Genomic DNA, 23,961 nt, shown 5'->3' with positions numbered 1-23,961 from the left:
GAAACTAACAAACACAAACATTTTCCTCTGTAAAGATACCCTAAAACCAAATGATACACATGTCCACACAAATGCAGAACAGCCTCTTAATATAGGCTCTCTCAGACTGACATTCTGTGATTTCTATGTATATGTGCATTGTTTGAATTGACTACAATAACATACCTTTTTAGAAAGGCCAAGATCTCCTTTCTTGGGCATAAATCCAGGATCTAAATCATTTGATTCAAGAAGTTTTTTAGTTGGTTTTCTCTGACGCTTACTTTCATAATTCCCTGAAACACATGCACCTTTTGATTAGATGATATAGACACTGGGCACAAGGTAATTTTAAAGAATCTATAAACCACACAAAAATGAGTCACCATGTTCTGTTGTTTCTCTCATCATCTTGTGGGGAGGGACAGGGTAGGAATTTACTTACTCTAAAATGTTAGTTAATATAAGAAAACAGTTCTCAAATACAGACAAACTAATGGAAGGACGTTCGTTTGTGTGTATAAATCACACAGAACACAGGGAGAGATCAAAAAGGCAGAGCTGCCTTTACAGCAATTCACTGGTGGGAAGGATAAAAGAACTGAGGTGAAGCAGAGCCCAAATTCTGGGCATAAATGAATCAGGATTAGAATTTTTGTTCTGTTCCTAAATAAAAGACAGTCATTTACTTTGTAAGACTATTCTAAAAAATTATGTTAAAAAGCCTAATAATAGAGTTTGGCACATACTAATTGGTAATGAAATAATAACTATCTTTATTATCCTATGTAAAGTCTTTTTGATTCCGCATTACTTGATTAAACACAATTGGGATACTTTTTAAAAGATATTCTTGGGAACGTAAAAAGTTACAACCAGAATTTCCCTTGGCTGACTACAATATTCAATAGTCAAGAGGATGAATTAGACACAGTATGTCTAGATCCAACTCTTATCAGGTGACACATATATAGAGAATAACAAAGTGAAAAGCAATTGGTAACTCACTTCAAGAGAATATTTACACTTAACTGCATACGCTGCGTCAGGTAAATTAAAAATTACATTATGATCGCCACTTTATACATGTAGAAACAAGTTCAGAGGTTTAAACAACTTCCCAAGTAACACAAGGACTGGTTAGCCAGTACCTGAACCCTAAGTTTCACATGCTTACTCCATGGTGTGCAGTGCCTCTCCCCCAAATCCCTGCTGTCCGGGGTACTGACTCACATGGTGGTTGATCAACCATAAAGAGCAACAATGGAGTAAGGAGAGTATTTTTTAAAAATGCCTTCTGAACAGTGTACCACCAATTTATAATCATTATAACCATTTAGCTAATACTTTAGGGATTTCTCAGGACAAAAGTGGGGCCTTTGATTGTATAGAGATATACCACTGGCTTTCCATCAAAACATGCTACAAACTCCTGTTTCTTCTAATCATACCCACTTACACACTTAGCCCCCATTCCTATCTTACCTGGTGCTTTAACTAGCAACTCCTCAGGTCGAAGAGCAGGCCGTGGAGAGACTTCCAGAGCCACAGGCACAGACAAGGTTAGCTGTGGCAACTCAGCATGTCCACCTCCAAAATCTGACTGAGCCAAGGGCCCTTCCAAAAATGGGGCCTCCCTTTCAAGAACTGGAGGTTCTTCTTTGGTTGAAATCAAAGAATTCTCATCCACCTGCTTGTTCTGAGCATTAGATCGATTTCGCACTAAAAGGTTTTCCTCTTCACAGCGGGAACTTACCTAAGAGCGAAATATAAAAATAGAATCCATAGGCCAAACTAGTAATTTGAGCGTTAAAAGAATAATGTACTTAAAAAAGGAAAATAATTCTGACACATGCTACAATACGAATGAACACGGAAGGCATTATACTAAGTGAAACAAGCTAGTCAAAATCAAGAAAATACTGTATGAGTCCACTTATCTGAGGTACCTAGAATAGTAATAGAGAGAAAAAACAGAATGGTGGTTGCCAGGGGTTGGGAGGCGGAAGTACAGAGTTTCAAGTTTGGGAACACAGAAAAGTTGTGGAGATGTGAACAGTGGTAATAGTTGCAAAACAATGTGAATGTACTTAATAGCACAGAAATGTCCACCTCAAAATGGTTACAGTTATAAATTTTATGTTATACAGTGGCATCCACGGGGCATATGTTCTAAGATACCCAGTGTATGCTGGTAACCCTGGGTGGTACTGAACCCTATATATACTGTTTTTTCCTACACATAACATACCTATGATAAAGTTTAATTTATAAATTAGGCACAGTATGAGATTAACAATAATAATAATAAAAGAGAACAATTATAACAATGTACTATAATAAAAGTTATGTGAATGTAGTCTCTCTTTCTCTCCCAAAATATCTTATACTGTCCTTACCCTTCTTATTCTTGTAATACAAGATGATAAGGTTACTAATATATCCCTGGATCTGTGTCATTATCCCTTTCCTGCAGTGAAAGGCCTGGTGTCATTCATTGCAGCAGATCCCTTGCTAAAGTCTTCATATAGCTCAATGCTTTCTGACACAACACGTTGCCATCAATTGGAACACGTTTTCTGTTCGTTCTTCCACCCACAAATTTAATGCCTTTTCCATCTTAAATAAGTACTTATCACGCATTGTGGCTGTAGCTTTTGCATGAGGTACAACAGCAAAACTAGCATGAATTTCTCTTTTTCCTCCTTCACAATGTCACGTATAGAAGATTCATTCTCACTGTAGATGTTAGTAACCTCAATATACGATTGTTTCATTTCTTATTAACTCAGAACTTTCACTTAAAGGAAGCACTTTATGGCTTCTTTTGGCATATCTGAATTGTCAGCCTCACTACTCTTGCACTTTGGAGACATTATTAAATAAAATACAAGTGACTTAGACACAAGCACCGCGATGCCACAATAAATGATCTGATGACCAAGAGGGCTGCTGAGTGACTAAGGAGGAGCAGCACGCACAGCATGGGCATGCTAAACCAAGGGAGGACTCCTGTCCCGGGAGGGGCAGTGACAGGACAGCCAAAGATTTCATCATACTACTCAGAACGGTGCACGATTTAAAACTTATGAATTGGTTATTTCTGACATTTTCCATTTAATACTTTTTGACTATGGTAATTAAAACTGCAGAAATGGGGAGACTACTGTACATATTCTACTATAATTTTTAAAAAGTGGGTAAAATGTAGTTGATTGAGATACACTGAAGCTTCTAAAAATTCATTAAGACCATTGTGATAATAAAAAAAGATAGATTCCCTAATATGCCACCAATTAAAACATTAAAAAGCATTAATTAAAAAATGAACTCTTAATGTTAGGTCGACAAATATAACAAATGGAAAAGAAGTAAGGACTTATTCTGCCTTTCATGCATTTCAAGACAATAAAATGGTTCCATTTGTAAGAGATATTGAGAGATAAAAACAGAAGAAATAATGAGATATAAGTCTTCATGTTATTAATTCCCAATGAAATTGGTACAGGCAAAGATTTTCAGTTGACATTTATTTATTTATTTGATTTGAGAGGGAAGGGAAGGGAACGGAGGAAGAGAGGGAGAGAAACGGCAATCAGCCACCTCTTGCGCGCCCCCAACAGGGCACGTCCCCTGACCAGGAATTGAACCAGAGACCCTTCACCTTGCAGGATTACACTCAACCCACAAAGCTACCGCATTCAGGGCTTCAGCTGATATTTAAAGAGCCACCAGGGAAGTGGACGATGGGGAACAGGACAATCTTTTGGAGCCAAAGCAATTGCACATGTACTGCTCCTCAGTTAGAAGGGGTGAGACCTAACTGAAAAGGGAGGAACCAGTCAGTCATCACTGTGAACACCTGACTGGGTGTTAAGTGCCTTCTGATGTCATGCAACATGTAACAGTATCATCTGTGATGTAATCTAGCTAAAAATGTTTACTGTCAATTTATCAGAGCACTAGTGATACCTTCCACTTAACAGGAAACACAGAAGGTAGAGAAATAAGCTTGATAACACCTATTACAAAGCAATCACACACAACTGGATTAACCAAATGTGGTTAGATAGACAGGGTCATAAAAAGGGGACCTTTCTGAATTTCACAACCAGATAGGGCCCTGCAGGTGTGGGTCAGTGGACTGAGCGTTGGCCTGCGAACCAAAAGATTGCTAATTCAATTCGCAGTCAGGGCTCATACCTGGGCTGCAGACCAGGTCCCTGATTGGGGGTGTGCAAGAGGCAACTGATCGATGTTTCTCTCACACATCAATGTTTCTCTCCCTCTCTTTTTTCCTCCCTTCCCGCCCTCCTCAAAATAAATAAATAAATAAATAAATAAATAAATAAATAAATAAATAAATAAAATCCTTAAAACAACAACAACCACCCCAAAACAAAACACCAAAAAACAACCAGATATGTGTGATCATAGATTGGATCCTGATTTGGATAAAACAAACGTAAAGCTTAGGGGACAACTGTGGAAATCTGAATATGGATTTGTTATTAGATAAACTGATCTTATTAGATGTGATAATGTTACATCAGTTACAAAGGAAAAAGTTCTATTTTTAGAAGTGCATATTATTTATGGACAGAAAGTCAAAATGTCTCTAATTTACTTTAAAATACTTCAGTTTAAAGAAATTGATTTTAAAAATACATCAAATAAGGTATAATAACATTTGTTTAAAAAATTAGAATCATACTACTGTATCTTTAAATCATTTTTTACTAAACATTTTTTTCTAAATCACTAAATACACACTTTAAAAACAAAGGAGGAAATACACACACACAGAGTACAAACACTCATTCATACATTTTCCTGTATAACTAGCATATGCTAAGCATCGTGCCAGAAGCTAGAGGTAAAAAACTGAAAAAGTAACATCCCAGGTAAGGAAATTATTGTCCCATGAAGACAAAATCTGATATTGAAGGCACACTACAGCATGCTAAAAGACTAATGAAAGATTGTAGAAATGTTGAACATACCTTGTGCACCTGTTCCTGTACCTTCTTTTGTTTTTTCTTAGGAGCAAATATCTGATCATATTCTTCTGTATATTCCAGAAGCCATTTGCTTGGCTTTCTAAGGCGTTTCTTCTCTGACCGCACAACTAAAAGAAGAGGAATAAGTTCAGTATTAACTAAAAAGTAAGAAGAGAACCCAACGCTTTCATGCATCCATCTCTGTACTCCAAAAGGTACACAGACGGAACTCTCAAGAACACTGTGGCGTATGCTTCACGAGACTAAAATAATTCGCCATGGTTTATCATATGCAAAAGTTGGGAGGGAAAGAATTTAATTGCTCTGTAGACACAACACACGGACTATCCAATCTTACACAAGAGATTAAGTTGAAACTAGTGTCCTATAGTCATAGATACAATTAAAATACAGATACTAAGTCAGATAAAATCATAAAATACATCATGAATTAAGTAACCTCTCTAGATTATGAAGAATACTGGATGGATATTCAGATAGAATATTTACTAATCAGCACTACCACATGAATTTCAAAAGCACTCTATATACACTTCATTATCAGGGTTGCAGTGAGTATCACACCAGAAAACAAATATTTCTAAACAGAATCATTGAAATATAGGTTTAATTATTTGTATACCATTACCTCAATGACATTTAAAAAAATGTACATCAAGTAAGTCAAGGAAAATAAAATGAAAATACAGAATTTTGGGTACTTGCTTTTAAAAAACCTCCTGTGTTTTATGGTCAGAATATCAAAGTATCATACCATTTTTCTTTGAATTAATGAAACAAGTATCTATTATAATTTCCCTATAAAACTCACATGTTAATACACTTAACATGTTAGACATTTTACTATACTGTAAACTCTTCAACAGCAGAAGATAATGCTTACAGAATTCAGGATACAGTCTACTTAAGAAGCAATAGGGATTCCAGGCTACGATGATCTGAGAGGGAGCTGTTTCTGCCTCAGCTGGATGTGGCAATGCTGATGTTCTTTCAATGAAAGGAACACAAAAGTTGAAACCAAAAACAAAAAGTCACAGGCAACCTTGGCAAAGGCTCTTATACTCCTCGGACAGCACATATGGAAACAATCCATAAAACCTTCATTAGGAAAAATGTGAGAAATAATTTCTTTATACTAAATCAAACTAGTATCTCATTTAGTTTATTTAAAGATAATGTAAAGGCAGTTGAAAACTTACATGGCTTTTTCTAGCAGCTTTATTCCTAATTGTGAAAACTTGGCAACAATTGAGATGTAAGTGAATGGATAAATAAACTATGGTATATCCAGACAATGGAATATTATTCAGCACTAAAAAGAAATGAGCTATTGAGCCATGAAAAGACATGGAAGAAACTTAAGTGAGTTTTACCAAGTGGGAAAAAAGCCAGGCTAAAAAAGACTAATATGCTATATGATTCCAACTATATGACATTCTGAAAAAGGCAAAACTAGAGACTATAAAAAATTATAGAAGAAATTCCATAAAGAATTAGAAAATATTTTGAGACAAATGAAAACACAGTATGCCAAAACTTCCAAAGGTAGTACACTAAGAAGAAAATTTATAGAAGAAACTACCTACATTAAAAATAAAGAAAGATCTCCAAATCAACACCCTAATTTTATACCTCTAGGAATGGGGGGAGGGGAATTAAACCCAGTGTTAGCAGAAGAAAGTAAGTAATATATATTAGCAGAAATAAGCAAAAGAAAATTTAAAAAGTATCAACAAAACTAAGAGTTGTTTTTCTATAAACAAAATTTACAGAAAAACCCCTGTAAACACCTTAGCTAGATTAACTAAAAAAAAGAGCAAAGAGCCCTGACTGGTGTGGCTCAGTGGATTGAGGGCCAGTCACGGCACATGCCTTGGTTGTGGGCCAGGCCCCAGTTGGGGGTGCTTTAGAGGCAACCACACATTGATGTTTCCCACACATTCATGTTTCTCTCCCTCCTTCTCTCTCCCTTCCCCTCTCTCTAAAAATAAATATCTTTAAAAAAAATCCTCAGCAAATATTAGCAAAGTGAATCCAACAGCAGCACATTAAAAGTATTATATACCATAACTAAGTAAGATTCATTCCTTGGGTTGAAAGACAGTTCAATACACAAAAATCAATAAATATAATACAACACATTAACAGAATGAAGAAAGAAAATCACATGATTATCTCAACTGATGCAGAAAAGGCTTTACAAAATTCAACACTTTTCCTGATAGAAACACTCAACAAACTAGGAAGAGAAGGAAATTATCTAAACATAATAAAGGTCACATATGAAAATTCCACAGCTAACAGGATATTCTATGGTCAAAAATGAAACAAAACTGAAAGCTTTTTCTCTAAGCTCAGGAACAAGGCTAGGATGACCACTCTTTCCATTTCTATTTAATGCAATACTACAATTCCAAGCCAGAGTAACCAGGCAAGAATTAGAAATAAAAGATATCCAAATTGGAAAGGAAAAAGTAAAATGATCTCTGTTCATAGAGGACATGACGTTGTATGTAAAAAACCATAGACTCCACAAAACAAAGAAAAAAACCCCCGTAAAAACTAACAAATTCCGTACAACTGCAGGACACAAAAATCAACATTCAAAAGTCATTTGTTTCTATACACTAATAATCAGCAATTCAAAAAGAAAGTTAAGTAAATAACCCCACTTACAGTAGCACAAAAATAAAATACTCAGGAATAAATTTAAACAAGGATGTGGAAAAGTTGTACACTGGAAGCTACAAAACACTGCTGAAAGAACTTAACGACAAACAAATGGGACGACAGCCTGTGCTCATGGACTGGAAGACTTCATACTGTCAGATGTCCACACAACCCCAAAGCAATCTTCAGATTCACTGCTACCCTATCAAAATCCCGAGGGCACTTTTTGCAGAAACAAAAAAACCCCACCCTAACATTAACATGGAATCTCTAAGGACCCTGAAAATAACCAAAATAATCTTTTGTTTGTTTTTTCAAAATAACTTTGACAATAAAGAAAAACACAAAGGCCTCTCACATTGTTTTCAAAACATATTACAAAGCTACCATAATCCAAACAATATGAGCTTACCATCAAGATAGACATATACACCAATGGAACAGAACAGAGAAACCAGAAATAAACCCTTACACGCATGATCCAACTGGCGTTGACAGGGGTGCTCAGACTACACTACAGAGACAGTCTCTTCAGTAAGTGGTGTTGAGAACAGTGGCTATCCACATGCGAAAGAATGAGCATGAACCCTTATCCTACACCATATACAAAAATTAATTCAAAATGGATGAAACACCTACGTTTAAGGCCTGAAACTATAAAACTCCTAAAAGAAAAAATTAGGGGGAAAGATTCATGACTTTGGAATAAGCAAGGATTTCTTTGATACGACACCAAAAGCACAGATAACGAAAGTAAAAATAGACAAACTGTATGATATCAAATGTAGAAATTTCTGCACAACAAACAACTTAACAGAGTGAAAAAATCTGCCGAATGTAAGAAAGTATTTGCAAACCATATACTCAATGAGGTTACTATGCAGAATAAAGTATTCCTACAACTCATTAACAAAAAAACAACCCAACTTAAAAAGACGCAAAGATCTTGAATAGACATTTCTTCAAAGAAGATATACAAATGACCCGTAAGCATATGAAAAAACGCTCAACATCACTAATCAAGAGGAACTGCAAAAGAAAACCACAATGTGGTATCACCTTACACCTGTTAGGATGACCAGTATCTAAAAAATAAATTAAAATAACAGGTTATTGACAAGGATATGGAGATTGGAACCCTAGAGCACTGTTGAAGCTGCTATGGAAAAACAGTAGGAAGATTCCTCAAAAATTATAAATAGTATTATTGTATGACCCGGCAATCACTCTTCTGGGTATATAGCTAAAAGAATGGAAAACACTCCTGTTCACTGCAACAGTATTCACAACAGCCAAGATATGGAAGCATCCTAAAGTCCAATGATGGATGAGCAGATCAAGAAAATGTGATATTTACATACAGTGGACATTTATTCAGCCTCAAAAAAGAGGGGAAATGCTGTCACATGCCAGAACATTGATGAACCTCAAGGACACTCTGCTAAATGAAATAACCCAATCACAATAGGACAAATACTGTAACTCCATTTACATGAGGCATCTAAAGAAATCAAATTCATAGAAACAGAAAGAGAACGGTGGTTGCTAGGGCTGGGCAAAGAAGGAAATGAAGTTATTGTTCAACAGGTACAGAGTTTCAGACATACAAGATGAAAAAGTTCTATATACCTACTGTACACAATGTGCCTGTGTTTAATCCTGTGATGTACACTTTAAACTTGTTCAGAGGGTAAATATTTTTTTTATCACAATAAAAATAAAGCATTGATACATGCTAAATAAAAGAACCAAACACAAAAGTATCACATATTGTATGATTCCATTTATATGAAATACACAGAATAGGCAGATCTACAGTCTGGGGAGAAATGAAGGAGACTGAAAAAAGGGTATAAGGTTTCTTTTTCTGGGGTGCTTCACATGTTCCAAAGTGATCATGCTGGTGGTCGCACTGGTCTATGAATATACTAAAAACACAAGTGCAGTCCTGGCCAAGTGGATCAGCTGGTTGGAGCGTCATCCTGTGCACCAAAACGTTGCAGGTTTGACCCCCCGTCAGGGCACACACAGGTGGCAACCTATCAATGTTTCTTGCATTATTGTTTCTCTCCCTCCCTTCCCCTCTCTCTAAAATCAATAAGCACGCTCTCAGGTGAAGATGAAAAATTAAATAAAAAGGAAGCTTAAAACATTCAATAAAATCTATTTGATTTCTATAAACTAACACTAAATTTAACTCTTAGCTTCAGAGCCTCTTGATTACCTACAATACCAGATGGAGTCCCAACAGTCCATAGATTTTTAAAAAGTAGGGAAAACAACAAAATGCTCTTGAAACTTACTAAAAGCAAGAGGAGGGGAAAAAAGAGCTTCTCATAAAGCATAACTTCTGAAAGTATATGGAAAGCTGGTCCTCAAAATTCAGGCCTTTCTGCATAAAGCCCTTCCTTCAAGTAATGATCTTTCCCTCCCAATTACACTAGGCCCTTCCATAAGAACTGCAGAGGGGATCATTGTCATCACTTCCTCTAATCCCTTTCTATGACAGTCAGGAATCCTTACCTGGTTCAGGAAGCTCAGGCTGGGGGGTCAAATTGGGAATTCCTGGCTCCTTTTCCATCTCCTCAATGTTGGCACTGGATTTATCACAAATATTCAGCCGTGGCCCCACTGAATCTACGTGGCCGGCGTGATTTGGATCTGTCAGCACATCCTCCAATATGTTCGTCGGAAGAGGAGGTCTGTGCTCTGGAAACTCATCCCCCTTCTTTACAGGGTTAGCAGGAAGCGAAACCCCAAAGGCACCCTCAGAGTTTTCTTTCTCCCTAAATCTGTTAATGCGCTTACGAGGTTTAGTGCGCCTTTGGTTTAAACGCTGCCACCGCTTTTTAGGTACCACTTGATTAATACCATTGGGTTCATCATTCTCACTGTTCATTTCAGAGTCCAGCTCTGGGCGTCTTCTGTTTTCAAAGGTGGGGCCTTTTTCAGGAATTTTATCAGGGTCAGACTGGTTGACTTTGTTATCAAAATGAACGTTGGAAAAATGAGCACCGTCTTCACTTGTTAATCGGCCCATTAATTGAAGGGGTTCTTCTTTACCAGGGTCTTCTGGTCCACCTCTCAAGGAGCCATTCTCTGAACCCCCACTCTCTCTGTTTCCTGGCAGTGCAGCTTCTGGAATCACAGCTGGAAGCCGGTTCAGTTTTCTTTTGCGCTCTGTCTTTAAGGCTTTACGGTTCACTGTGTTCTTTCCCATTTGGCCTGAACCGTCTCGCAGTTTGGATGATGGCCTTGGTTGCCCACAGCTGCGTCTAGTGACACAGTTCGAACGACTCGTACCAGAAGCGGGGAGGTCTCTTCTGTCGGACACTAAGCCAGGCAGGGAGGCAGGCAATTCCCCAGGTAGTGCCGAGTCACCCCCACTAGGGCTAGGATGGACTGGATCCTGAGTGCCATCTCCACTTTTTTCTGAATTGTGATTGGAGCCTCCTGAAACCAAGACCTTAGAAGTCCCTAGAGGACTACTGGTAGAACAGTCCCCAAGACCAGGGCTCCGATAGGAAACCAAGTTCTGAGCAGTCATTAACCGTTGCTCTTTGGTCTTACTATCATGCATATCTTTCAACATCATTAGCAATGTACTGAATTTGTAGTCTGGTTCAATCGGTATATGATTCTGACTAGAGGAAGAAGGAAAAAGTAACGGTTTTGATGGCTTAGATGTTCCAGAGTCACTGACATCTTCACTTAAGGATCTGTATGAAAGTTCCTTCAACTCTGACAGAACATGTTTCACCACTGCTGTTTCTATGTCATTCGAATCCCTGGTTTTCTCATGCATGTTGCTCAGTAGTTTTAGCCCATCCCCTTTCCCACTTTTGGAAATGCTGGCCAAAGGAGAGCCTTTGGTATCAGAAGAACAGCATTTCAAACTGCAGTCCTCATTTGTAACTGGAGGTTCTACTACAACTGGATTTTCTTTATGTTTGCACTTTATACTTCGAATCTTGGGCTGTCTGCTTTTTGAATGTAACAGAGCTTGATTTGTAGCCCCATCCTTTATTAGTGAGTTCTCACTGGAAATGCTTGATGGGGCGTTTAATTTTGGAGAGAGACCATTGTTTCGAAAATCTGATTGGGGTTTGCGGACAAGAGTGGACAACTTAAAATCAGACAGGTTAACCTGAGATGTCTCAATTCCAGACTCTGCTGTCTTAGTACAATCTTTTAAGTGGTCTGTAAGTGAGTTAGTAATGAGGGACTTCTGCTTTGCTTTTACCTTAGTGTTTGCGGCAGGATACCTAGAATACTTTACCTTTTCACTTTTCTGCATGGACAACATGTTCTCTGCTCTATCAAAAGCATCTGTAATTTCAAGAACACTGTTATCAGACTCTGAACTGGGATCTAGGGGATCCAGATCACTGCTTCCATCATCAGAAGTGGTGCAGATACTAATGGAATCACTTCGTTTTTCTTCATCGCCTGCTCCAATATAGCACAGCTGCACTTTCGAACTACACACCAGTCCTCGCTGAATTTTCTTCTTTTTCCCAGAACGTTTAGAAATCAAGGCACCCTCAGACAAGCCCAGTAAAGAGTCACAATTTGAAGTCTGAAATTCTTTCTTTGCAGTGTTTTTCGCACAAGAAGAAAAGAGAAAACTTCCTGGGGCAGTGCTGGCCCCTGTGAGGCTGTTTGCTATCCTGGAAAGTTCATTAGAGGCCTGCTTATCAGATACATCCCCGGAAATAAAGTTTAGACCAAGGCTGTCCGGAATCTTTCCCCTCCGTTCTTCCTTATGTGCTTCAAATTGCATGTGACCCTTTTTCACACAAGTCCTTTTGGGATTATCAGTGCTCTTTCTGGCTCGAGACTTCGCACAAGGCTTTTCCTTCTCATCTGCAGAATGTTCAGAGTCAAAAGCCACAGATTTCAAGCAGCCATTAAGCAACAGGTCATGTTCTGATTCAGGATCGTTTGTACAGTCCTCAAATGGCATATCCTCCTCACTGTCCAATTTGATTGAACTGGTGACACATTTTCGGTTCTTTGACCCTTTTGGAACATCATACTGTTCAGCAAGACCAACACTGGCTTCCCACTTACTCAAAATTTTCTGAGGAACCTTAAATTTAAAGGAGAAAAAGGTTATCACTTATCAAATAAATGGGAGAGGCAACAGGGAGATGATCAGTGAACACCTCACAGTTGAGCTTATCGAAGAAGTCTCACTGTACTTCTTCCAGGCCCTTTTATGGGATCACCCAGGTGGGCAGCACCCAAGCTCACCCAGAGCTTGGCTAACGGAGATTTCTCGACACTACATTACTACCAAGATCTATCGTCAGAGAAAGGACTGATCACCTAAACTCCCCACTTTCCCCGCCTCTGTAAGGACAAAAGAGTGGATCACAACTTAAGACTACAATATTACATAACTAATCAACATCACGTTACTAAATCAAGAAATAACCAGACCCGTCCTACTTATCCCTCCATACCTTAAATAAGAATTTATTTTCTTCCTGACTTATAGAACCTAAGCACTTGCTCAGCTACATAAAAAAGAAAGTAAAAGACTAAAGAAGGTAAATACGAAAAAAAAAAAACCAACCGAGAACAGGGAAAACAAGTGGGTCAGACCTGCCACAGGAGATCTGAAATTTGAACCTCTGGTTATCAGTAGGCCCTTTGCTAATCACGATACTTCTATACATGTTACATACAATCTGAATTATGACAAGCAGTCTCCTGAGCTTAATCTTTTAGTCCAACGACCCCAAAACACTATGGATAAAACAAATTACATAATCTATTTTCTTGACTCCTCATAGCATGAGGTCATTTGAGGCTCTGTGAAATATATCCAACTTTCCATATTTTCATTTACCTCCTTGGCTTCATATAATAGGTATTCATCAAGGTTCTAACCTTCACTTAGTGTTCACAAATTAATCCTTGTGATAGGGATGTTCTGCTAAGCATATAAAACTTCAGCACTAGAAGAGCAGCCTCCTCTTAAAAAGGCAATAAACATCATCTGGTTTACTTTACATACAAACAACACATGTGTTAATTCTCATGACTATGACCAGAGTAAATCAATTTTCCAGTACCTTAAAGCTCTAATGAAGTCCTCAAAAAAGGGAGAGGTTTAATCTACATAGCTAAAGGCCTGACACAAAACACTGACACTTCCCCACCCCCACCGGAAGTACTGAAAGGATGTAGTTACTAGTGTCCTTTATCCTGACAGCAGCACACGCCAGTTGTTTTAGAGCATCAACCTCATGGCATATTAAATATTTATAATTACTTCTAATCCAAAATGGATGTACAAAAACTTAAGATTACAGTTGTTTTTGAGTTGAAGACACTAGTTAGTCCTCAAAGAACTCAAATTAAAATAGCAGAGACTACATACTGACTCTCAATTATCCTAATTATGATTTTTATAAAGTAGTCTAAAAGTATTTATACACAGAGAAGTATGAAACACCAATCTAAGAGGAACTGTTCCCCCTTGCAGAACTGACTATAAAGAATTTTACTCAGCCAACTTTAACAAAAAATACCAAGCAGATGAAACGAAAACATCATGTTCTTTATTAAAACATAACCAGGTATGAAACTGCAAACTTAAGCATAACAACTACACACAAAACCCAAAACAAAACAGTTTAAAGCTTTACCTTTCCCGTTTATAAGAGAAATCATTAATCCAGAGAATAAGTAGAATATTCATGCTGATGACCACCAGTTTCTTTTTGCATAAGACACAGCCAAAGAAGACTGTCTCTGCCATTCTGTGCTGTCTAAGCGACATGGCAAAAGTGAGCTGGAGCCACGGCTCAGAACACTGCGCATGAGTATTTGGAAGGCCAGTCCCACCTCATCCATGCAAAAAGCCTTGCTTTCCACCTATTTTCTCACCAATATCCTCCTACCTAAGGGGAGTAACTTACATTTCAAAAATATTGTACTTCTTCCTTGCCTCCTCCCTGCCCCGCCCCCAAAAAGATAATAAGAAGCACTTTTTTTTTTTTTACCTTATGCCTGTATCCTTTTTCTTTCTGCTTTCCTCTCCTCCTAAGGACAGGTAGCTCTTCAAACTGATGTCTGCCTTCGAACATGACAATTGCTTTTCCAGCCACCCAGGCTCTCTCAGACGGGTCTCCAAAAGCTTCCACATAGTACTGTCGGTAGGGCCTCCGGTTGGAAACTAGATAAGGATAAGAACCAGTGTCATTACTTTAAAAAGATGACTGTTTATCATCAAGATAAAATTTGCAACACTATTGCCAAAGAAGCCTCTGTCCCCTGCTCCACCCTGAGAGAAATCAACAAGCTAAATACCCTGCAGAACAAGAAACTCTGACATAGGTCGATATAGAAGGAAAATTCTAAATGTTCAATTAATGTGTCAAGAAAATGCTTAAGAGTTTAGGAAAGCACTCAATGGCTTAGTCTGCTGATAAACTATGTATTCCAAATCACTTAGAGGCCGATTAGCTAATCACAGAGCAAATTAATATAGCAAGAAACGAAAAGCTCCTTTTACCATCAGTCTATAAAGTCTATACCCTCATTACTGGAAAACACAAAGGACATATAATAAGTGACAGCACCACAGATATAATAATCAACAAGAACTAACCACCACACAAACTCTAAAAACACTATGCTAAAATATAAGGAGGAAGAAATGCTTCAACACCATGCCATGCATAGTATGTATGGAGTATCTACTATGGGCCAGGCACTCATCACACTAGGTGCACTGCGTGGATTAAGATAGAAGTAGTATAATCTCCATTTTATAGACACAGTAAGTCCAATGACCAGAGAGGGCGGGCAAATTCAGAGTAAAATGCTGGTTTTGTAGAGCAAATGTCACTTGGTATTTCAAAATACAGAAATACAAATTAAAAAAAAATCTCAACATCAATAAAAACAAAAAGAAATCAAGTTATTCGACACTTTCTTGGTTGTTCAAAGTTCTCTGATTACAACAACAACAACAAATACAAATCTCATTCAGAAAAGATTATAATCCAATATACCTAATATATTTCCCTCTCTTTTCCCTCCCTTCCCCTCTTTAAAAGTAAATAAATAAAAATCTTAAAAACAAAAACAAAAATAAAAAGGAAAGAAAACAAGTGGATTCTTATGGAACACCTTCACAAGCTGAAGGAAGACAAGGCTTACAGAAATTTCTGGCTGACTAGACTGAGACCTGCAGGTCCAAGAACAAGGAGGCAAGCTAGCACGGCAAGGAGAGGTTCCAGGCCAAAAAAGAAGATCATCAAGACTCTGTCTAAGCAGGAAGAGACCAAGAAATAAAGCCTCCCCCTCTTACCTGTACATAGTGGCCGTGGCAATAATATTTCATACATCATTCAAAATAGCCCTTATCTATCTTAACTTTTTAAAAATAGCCTTGAAAAATAAAAGAGTAACACTAAGAAGGGGGAAAATATTAACCAGAGGACAGATGGGGCACCTAAGCAAAATTTTTAAGGTAAACTGCTTATTAAGGAGAGAACTCCAGTATGAGGGCCCAGAACCCTCAAAAGCATGCATGAACAAAAGAAAGAAAGAAAAAAATCCAGCTGGAACTAAAAGTAGTTCAACAGAGCCCTGGCCAGTGTGGCTCATTTGACTGGAGAAACGTACCATAGACTGAAAGGGCTGGGTTCAATTCCCACTCAGTTGTACGAGACAGGAACCAACTGAAGCTTTTCTCTCTCTCCCTTCCTCCCTCCCTAAAAAAGCAATAAAACTGTCCTTTGATGAGGACCTAAATAACAACAACAACAAAAAACGTACTCTGGAACACTAAATCATAAAGTGAGAACAAAGGGAAACCATGTAAGCAGTATCCAGGCCTGAAACAGCTTGGATGCCATGTTAACCTTGGTCGTTGTAATGTTGGCAATGAGGAGCCTCCTTTAAACATATAACCACAGGATCAGTTTTGCATCTTAGGAAGATAAACCTTCTTAACCTCTAAACAAAAAATCTAAGAGGAAACAGAGGACACTCAGTAGACCAGAGATTACCAAAATAGTGTATGCACACAACAGATAACTAGAACCTAAACTAAAGCAGTAGCAAGGGGAATTAACACAATTTGAAACATATTTTTTTTTAAAGACAATCAGCCGTCACCAGGTGGCTCAGTTGGTTAAGGGTCGTTCTGCACTTATAATCCACTATACCTAATATATATATCTGGTTCAGTTCCGGGTCAGGCCTATGCCTGGGTTGTGGGTTCAATCCCCAGTAGAGGTGCAAATGGAAGGCAACCAATCAATGTTTCTCTCCCTCTCTTTCTCCTTCCCCTCCCCTCTCTCTAAAATCAAAAATAACATAAATTTTTAAAGACAAATCAAAAGGACTTGACATACAATAAGTCAGAACAGATATTTCAATACCAATGTTCATTGCAGCATTATTCACCATAGCCAAAATACGAAAACAACTCAACTGGTCCACTGAAAGATGAATGGATGAACAAAATGTAGTATATGTAAGTCCCCCTTTATCTTCAGGGACATGTTCAAAGGCCCTCTGTAGATGCCTGAACAACACTGAACTCTCTATATATTATGTTGTTTCCTATAAATACATAACTATGATAAAAGTGAAATTTATAAATTAGGTACACTAAGTGATTAACAACAGTAACTAATAATAAAATATAATTATAACGTACTATAATGAAAGTTAGGTGAATGTGGTTTCTCTCTCTCAAAATGTTTTATTGAACTATACCATCCTTCTTGTGGTGATCAAGTGCCCACCGTGGTAAGATAAACTAAGGAGAGTAACACAGGGGCCGTGACATGGCGTTAGCCTATTATTGACCTTCTCCTTCAGTGACCCTCCATCACTGACCCATGATGATGTCAACAGATGGATGTCATGAGCAATGATGACAACGGGGGGGTGAATTTATTATTTCTGGCCTGCAGTTGACCATGGGTACCTGAAACTCAGAAAATGGGTGAGGGACTGCATACATACAGTGGAATATTACTCAGCCTTAAAAATGAACAAAATACTGATACATAATACAACATGGATAAACCTTAAAGACATTATGCTGGATTGTAAGCCAGAGCCAAATGGACAACGACTGTAAGAAACTTTTTAAAAACTATGAAATAATGTTAAAGTGTAAATCGTGAAAGGTAAAAAATGCAGACTGAATACTCAAATTTATTTTTGGTCTGTTCTGAAAATCACATTAAAAAACAGTAAAAGCAAGACTGCCAGTTAAGATGGCAGCATAGGTAAACATGGCCTGCCTCCTCGTACAACCACATTAAAATTACAACTAAAATACAGAACCACCGCCACTTAGAACCATCAGTAATCAAACTGATGAAGTCTGACAACCATGGAATTAAAGAAACCACATCCATCCAGACTGGTAGGAAAAGCGAAGACACAAAATGGGCTAGTCCCACACCCACACATGGTGGATAAAAATTCGGGAGGGATATCTTGGGAACGAGGAGTCCAAGCCCCATACCAGGCCCCCTAGCCCAGGGTGCAAATGCCAGGAAGGTAAGTCCCCATAACTCCTGGCTGCAAGAACTAGCAGGGACTGAGTCAGTGAAACACACCACTGGGGTCCCAAGCAATTCCCCTTAAAGAACCCACACACAGACTTACTCAGATTCACTCTCTCTGAGCTTCTGCACTGGGGCAGCACCTTTAAAGGCCCAGTGGCATAAGGAGAAGAGAAATAAAGCAGCTGGCATCAAGGTAAGAGCTGGGGGATAGCTTTCTCTCAACAGAAAGGCAGGCACAGGCCATTGACACTTTGAGTCTTCCCCACACAGAACTACAGAGCCTGCAGGCCGGTGCCATATCTGAGACTCCATGGACCTGGCTGACACTGTTTGCCCAGCCCCGGAGATCCCCTGAGATTCTGTCCCACACAACTTTCAGGCCCACCTAAACTCTTAACCTTGACTTTTCCATATGAATGGCTGGTCTTGGCTCATGCATCAAAAGTTCCTAAATTCTATCAAACAAGCAACAGCTGGCCTAGGTAAGCCCCCAGTCCCCAGACCTTTTGCTAAGTGGCCGCAGGCCAGGCGCTAGCAGTAGGCTGCCTTGATTCACAGCTTGGCTTCACCTAGGAATCTCCCAGCCCAGTACTAGTAGCAACCATCTCAGATTGCTTTATAGCTCACACACGGTGGCCCAGGGCAGAACACAGGTGGGGGCTGACCTTGGATCCCACCATTGCGGGAAACTGCAAAGCCCGCACACCCAGTAGACAACTACAGACCATGTGGGAGCACCATCACCTGCCCCTGCACAGCTGATCCTCCATGGACTGTGGAGATTGGTGGTCAGTCCTCACAGCTGACTGACCTGGGTAAATCCCTCCCATTGATCCAACAGTAATCAAGGCTCAACTACAAGAGGAGGGTGTACTCAGCCCACAAGAAGGGTGCACCTCAAGTATCCAGCTTGGGTGACAGTGGAGGCCGTGCCACTGGACTCTACAGGACACTTAGTACATTAGGCCACACTACCAATACATGGAGTGGAAGCAGCTCCACCTAATACACAGAAACAAATACAGGGAGGCTGTCAAAATAAGCAGACAAAAAAACATGGCTCAAATGAAAGAACAGATTAAAACTCCAGGAAAAGAACTAAGCAAAATGGGAATAAACAATCTATTAGACACAGAGTTCAAAACACTGGTTATATGGGGGAAAAAAAGAGAGAAAACAACACTGGTCATAAGGATGCTCAAGGAACTCAGTGAGAAGCTCAGTGGCATAAAAAAGACCCAGTCAGAAACAGAGGACACACTAACTGAAATAAAGAATGATTTACAGGGAAATAACAGTAGAGTGGATATAGCCAAGAATCAAACAAATGATTTGAAACATAAGGAATCAAGAAACAACCAATAAGAACAACAAGAAGAAAAAAGAATCCAAAGAAACGAGGATAGTATTAAGTAGCCTCTGGGACAACTTAAAGCAATCTAGCATTCGCATCACAGGGGTGCCAGAAGGAAAAGAGAAAGAGCAAGAAATGGGAAATCTATCTGAAAAAAATAAAGAAAACTTCTCTAATTTGGTGAAGGAAATAGACATGCAAGTCCAGGCAGCACAGAGTCCCAAATAAGATGGATACAAAGAGACCCACTCGAAGACACATCATAATTAAAATGCCAAAGATTAAAGAAAATGAGAATCTTAAATGCAGCCAGAGAAAAGCAGTTACCTACAGGGGAGTTCCCATAAGACTGTCAGCTGATTTCTCAAAAGAAACTCTGCTGGCAAGAAGGGGCTGGAAAGAAATAGTCAAAGCCATGAAAGGCAAGGACCTACATCCAAGATGACTCTACCCAGCAAAGATATTATTTAGAATCAAAGGGCAGACAAGGTGCTTCCCTGACAAGAATAAACTAAAGGAGTTCATCATCACCAAACCATTATTATATGAAATGTTAAAGGGCTTTATTTAAGAAAAAGGAGATCAAAACTATGAACAGTAAAATGGCAAAAAATACAAATCTATCAACAATTGAATCTAAAAAACAAACTAAGCAAAAAAGAACAGAGAGAGAACCATGGATGTGGAGAGAGTTTTGATGGTTGCCAGATGGGAGGGGGGTGTGGGGGAAATGGGTGAAGAGGTGAGGGGATTAAGAAGTACCAACAGGTAGTTACAGAATAGCCACAGGGATATAAAGTACAGTACAGGAAATGGAGTAGCCAAAGAACTTATACCCATGACCCATGGACATGACCAACGGTGTGGGGATGGCCTGAGTGAGTGGGGGGTGCTGGTGGAGGAGCAAAAAGGGGGAAAAAATTGGGACAACTGTAATAGCAAATTCAACAGAATCAATTTTAAAAATAACAGTAAAAGTAGTTTTTAAAAGAAATAACACAAAAGACAAAGTATAGAAAGAGAAACAATAATAAAAATGCGGGAAACTTGGAAGACAGTGAGAAGCGTTAAACCACAGAGAAGTCAAATGATAGGCCAGCCTTGAGAACTTAGAAGCAATTTGATTGTGAAGGGTACCCTAAAAGTAGAGTATGGAAAGGTCTGAACAAGACTGTTCAAGATGAAATGAAGACTTACGCTGTAGTTAATCCCCAGTAAAGCTATAATAAAGAGATTTTTAAGGCACAATTCCATTTAAGGACAAGGGGAACGAGAAGACAGCTGAGTATAAATTAGTGTGTCTATGCAAGCATGTGCCTTAGAAGTTGAGAAGCACACATATAAGTATGACAGCTACTAACTTAATAGATCCTACCACGCCAAATTCTACGTTATCATTGAGCAAAGCCAGGAATCAACCGTCTCTACGCCACTCATCCTTCTACTGAAGGACAAGGAATTGGCAATGCCTTGTACATTTGGAGTTTAGGAAGATAAAATACAGAGGACTGGCTGAAAGTTATCAAGCAGCCTTGGATACGTAAGTTTCCTCCTCTACCACAAACCACCACCAGATCACAGCCTCTCCCCTTCCCCCAGAGTAGGTGAAGTGAAACAGGTCTCTAGACAGCAGCACTGCGCACAGTCCAGAAGCGTGAGTGTACCAAACACGGAAGACGTGAACTGAATGCTGAAATACCCAGTCGGCTTCCCTTTATGGAGCCCCAAGAGCACAGTAAGCCAGATGCTTACTTTCCAGCCAAGAGGATTAAGGTTGTTCTCTGAGGACTGTCACCAAGCCCATAAAAAAAGAGAAGGCACTGACAAGGGACAGGGAGGAGGAAGAGGGTCACCACACAAGGTAATTAAAGGTGGACAACCTCTACTTGTTCAGAAGTGCCTGTATGCCCTTTACTCTTCACTGGCTTAATTTTTTTTTTTTTTTTTTTAAATTTTAGAGAGAGGGAGAAGTAGAGGGAAAGAAACATCAACACAAGAGAGACACATTGAAAGGATGCCTTCCATATACACGGCATCACGGGACTGAACCCGCAATCCAGGCACGTGTCTCAGTCAGGAAAGGAAACAGTGACCTTTTGGTTTGCAGACCGACGCCCAACCAACTGAGCCACATTGACTGGGGCTACTCTTCACTGTTGAACAGAGATCTGGGGAAAACCTCAAACATAAAAAAGAGAGAACAAAGGAACAAACAGTGAAGGAAAAAAGGAACCTGAAACAAACAAAGTACAGGAGAAAATTTCACAAAAGCTGCCATTAATATCCTCAAAAATAAAAAGGATATTGCATTAATGAAATAAGATGCAGGGAACAAAAGGAATTCTTGAAAATTAAAAACATAACAGCAAAAATTTAAAACTCAAAAAATGATTAAAGACAAAGTTGAAAAAACTTCCTATAAAGTAGGTAGAGCAAAACAAATATACAAAAAAGAAAAAATTATGAGGTTCAACGCAGAAGCGTAAACATCTGATTAAGAGTTCTAGAAAGAGCCTGGCCAGTGTGGCTCAGGTGGTTGGAGTGTTGTCGCACAATCAAAAGGTTGCAGGTTTGATCCCCGGTGTGGGCAAAGGTGACCCCATCTGGATGTGTACAACCCCCATTTGAGGCACTGTTCCCCAAGGTCTGGATGTGTACATGAGGCAACCAATTAATGCTTCTCTCTTGCATCGATGTTTCTCTCTCTCTCCCTACCTCTCTCTCTGAAACCAATGAAAAAAATGTCCTTAGGTGAGGATGAGGGAAAAAAGTTATAGAAAAAAAATAAACAAAGGGGAGGAAATAATCAATGAAATAGTTCAAGAAAATGCCCCAGCCCTGGCTGGTGTAGCTCAATGGATTGAGCGCAGGCAGTGAACCAAACGGTGGCCAGTTCCATTCCCAATTAGGACACATCCTGGGTTCTGGGCCAGGTCCCCAGTGGAGGGCGTGCAGGAGGCAACCACCTGTTGATGTTTCTCTCCCTCGCTTTCTCCCTTCCTTCAACTCTCTCTAAAAATAAATAAATAAAATCTTTCAAAAAAAAAAGAAAAGAAAAAAAGAAAAGAAAAAGAAAATGCCCCCGAACTGAAGAAACTACATTTGTAGAAGAAAAGGGCCTGCTAAATCTACACAATAGATGAACACAGGTTCACGGCAACAAGGCACACCCTTGTGAACTCTGTGAACAAGGTGAAGAGTATACAAGCTTTCCAAACAAGAGGGACAGAAATCACATACAGAAGATCAAATATCAAAATAACCTCAGATTTAATAGGAACTCTGGAAGCTAAAAGACAATGCCTTCAACAGTCTAAGCACAAATGATTTCCAGCCTAGTATTTTGTATCAGCCATGCAGGGTCACAAGAAACCTTATCTCCCACACTCCCTTTCTCAGGAAACTACTGAAAATGAGTAAGTGAACCAAACACGAGTTAAAACATGGAATGCAACACAAGAGAGAGTTGAAGGGAATCTCCAAGATCACAGCTGTTTGCCTGACTACTGCAGACTGAAGGAATATATAAGGGTCCAAGGGTCCAGTTGAGACTTATTTAAGATGATGGAAATGACAAATTATTGATATAATAGATCATGTGGAAACAAACAAAAACTTGGAGACTTTTACTCTAAATTATCAATAAATATATAGACAACTAATAACCCTCTTCCTCACCAAAACACATATATACAGAAAACTAAAAAAACCCACAACATTCTAAGGACAAGGCAAGCTCAGGACACTAGGTGACTAAGTTGAGTATACTGTTAACATAATAATGCGCACACTGAATTCCTAACCAAAATTATAACATATTAGGCAAAACATGAAAGAGGGTGCCAGAGACGGGGAGGGAGGTGAGACCCAATGCATGCAAGGATGAAAAGTAACTAATCCACAACTTCTATGAACGTAAGTAAAAAATAATCCAAATAATGAAACTTTGACATTCGAAAGTAAGTATCAAATGATCCAGCACTGGCTGGTGTGGCTCTGTGGATGGAACACTGGCCTGCGAACCCAAAAGTCGCCCCAGTTCGACTCCCAGTCAGGTCACAAGCCTGGGTTGCAGGCCAGGTCCCCAGGTGGAGGCATGTGAGAGGCAACCAATTGATGTATCTCTCACATATCGATGTTTCTCTGTCTTTCTTCCTCCCTCCCCCCCCCTCAGAATTCGTATATAATTAAATAATTAATTATATGCACTGTTTATTATTAAAGTAATTACCTAAATAATAATAATAATATTTTATGAAACCGAGTTTTCTAACACCATTTGGAATACTTAGCTTCCCTAAGAAAACAATAAACATGAATGATGACAATAATAGGAACAGTCTACTATAATTTTAACTTTTACACTGACAACTTATGCTGCTAT

At 38.9% G+C, this 23,961-nt stretch overlaps 1 protein-coding gene across 9 annotated transcripts in view; it reads right to left on the bottom strand.

Moving 5' to 3' along the window:
• Positions 1-23,961, bottom strand: part of NSD1 (nuclear receptor binding SET domain protein 1) — a 119,249-nt gene that overhangs the window by 46,312 nt on the left and 48,976 nt on the right. For all 9 annotated transcript variants that reach the window (XM_053912968.2, XM_053912973.2, XM_053912966.1 and 6 more), the window contains 5 exons: positions 14,687-14,859; positions 10,194-12,762; positions 4,983-5,107; positions 1,465-1,735; positions 166-275 (listed from right to left, as the gene is read on the bottom strand). In XM_053912968.2, coding sequence (XP_053768943.1) covers positions 166-275; positions 1,465-1,735; positions 4,983-5,107; positions 10,194-12,762; positions 14,687-14,859 — 3,248 coding nt within the window. The remainder of the gene's footprint in view (positions 1-165; positions 276-1,464; positions 1,736-4,982; positions 5,108-10,193; positions 12,763-14,686; positions 14,860-23,961) is intronic.

This window comes from Desmodus rotundus, chromosome 10 (genome assembly GCF_022682495.2).
Source record: "Desmodus rotundus isolate HL8 chromosome 10, HLdesRot8A.1, whole genome shotgun sequence".
Taxonomy (NCBI): Eukaryota; Metazoa; Chordata; class Mammalia; order Chiroptera; family Phyllostomidae; genus Desmodus; species Desmodus rotundus.
Note: the sequence above shows the minus strand (reverse complement) of the source record. Positions and strands in the feature narration are given on the sequence as shown.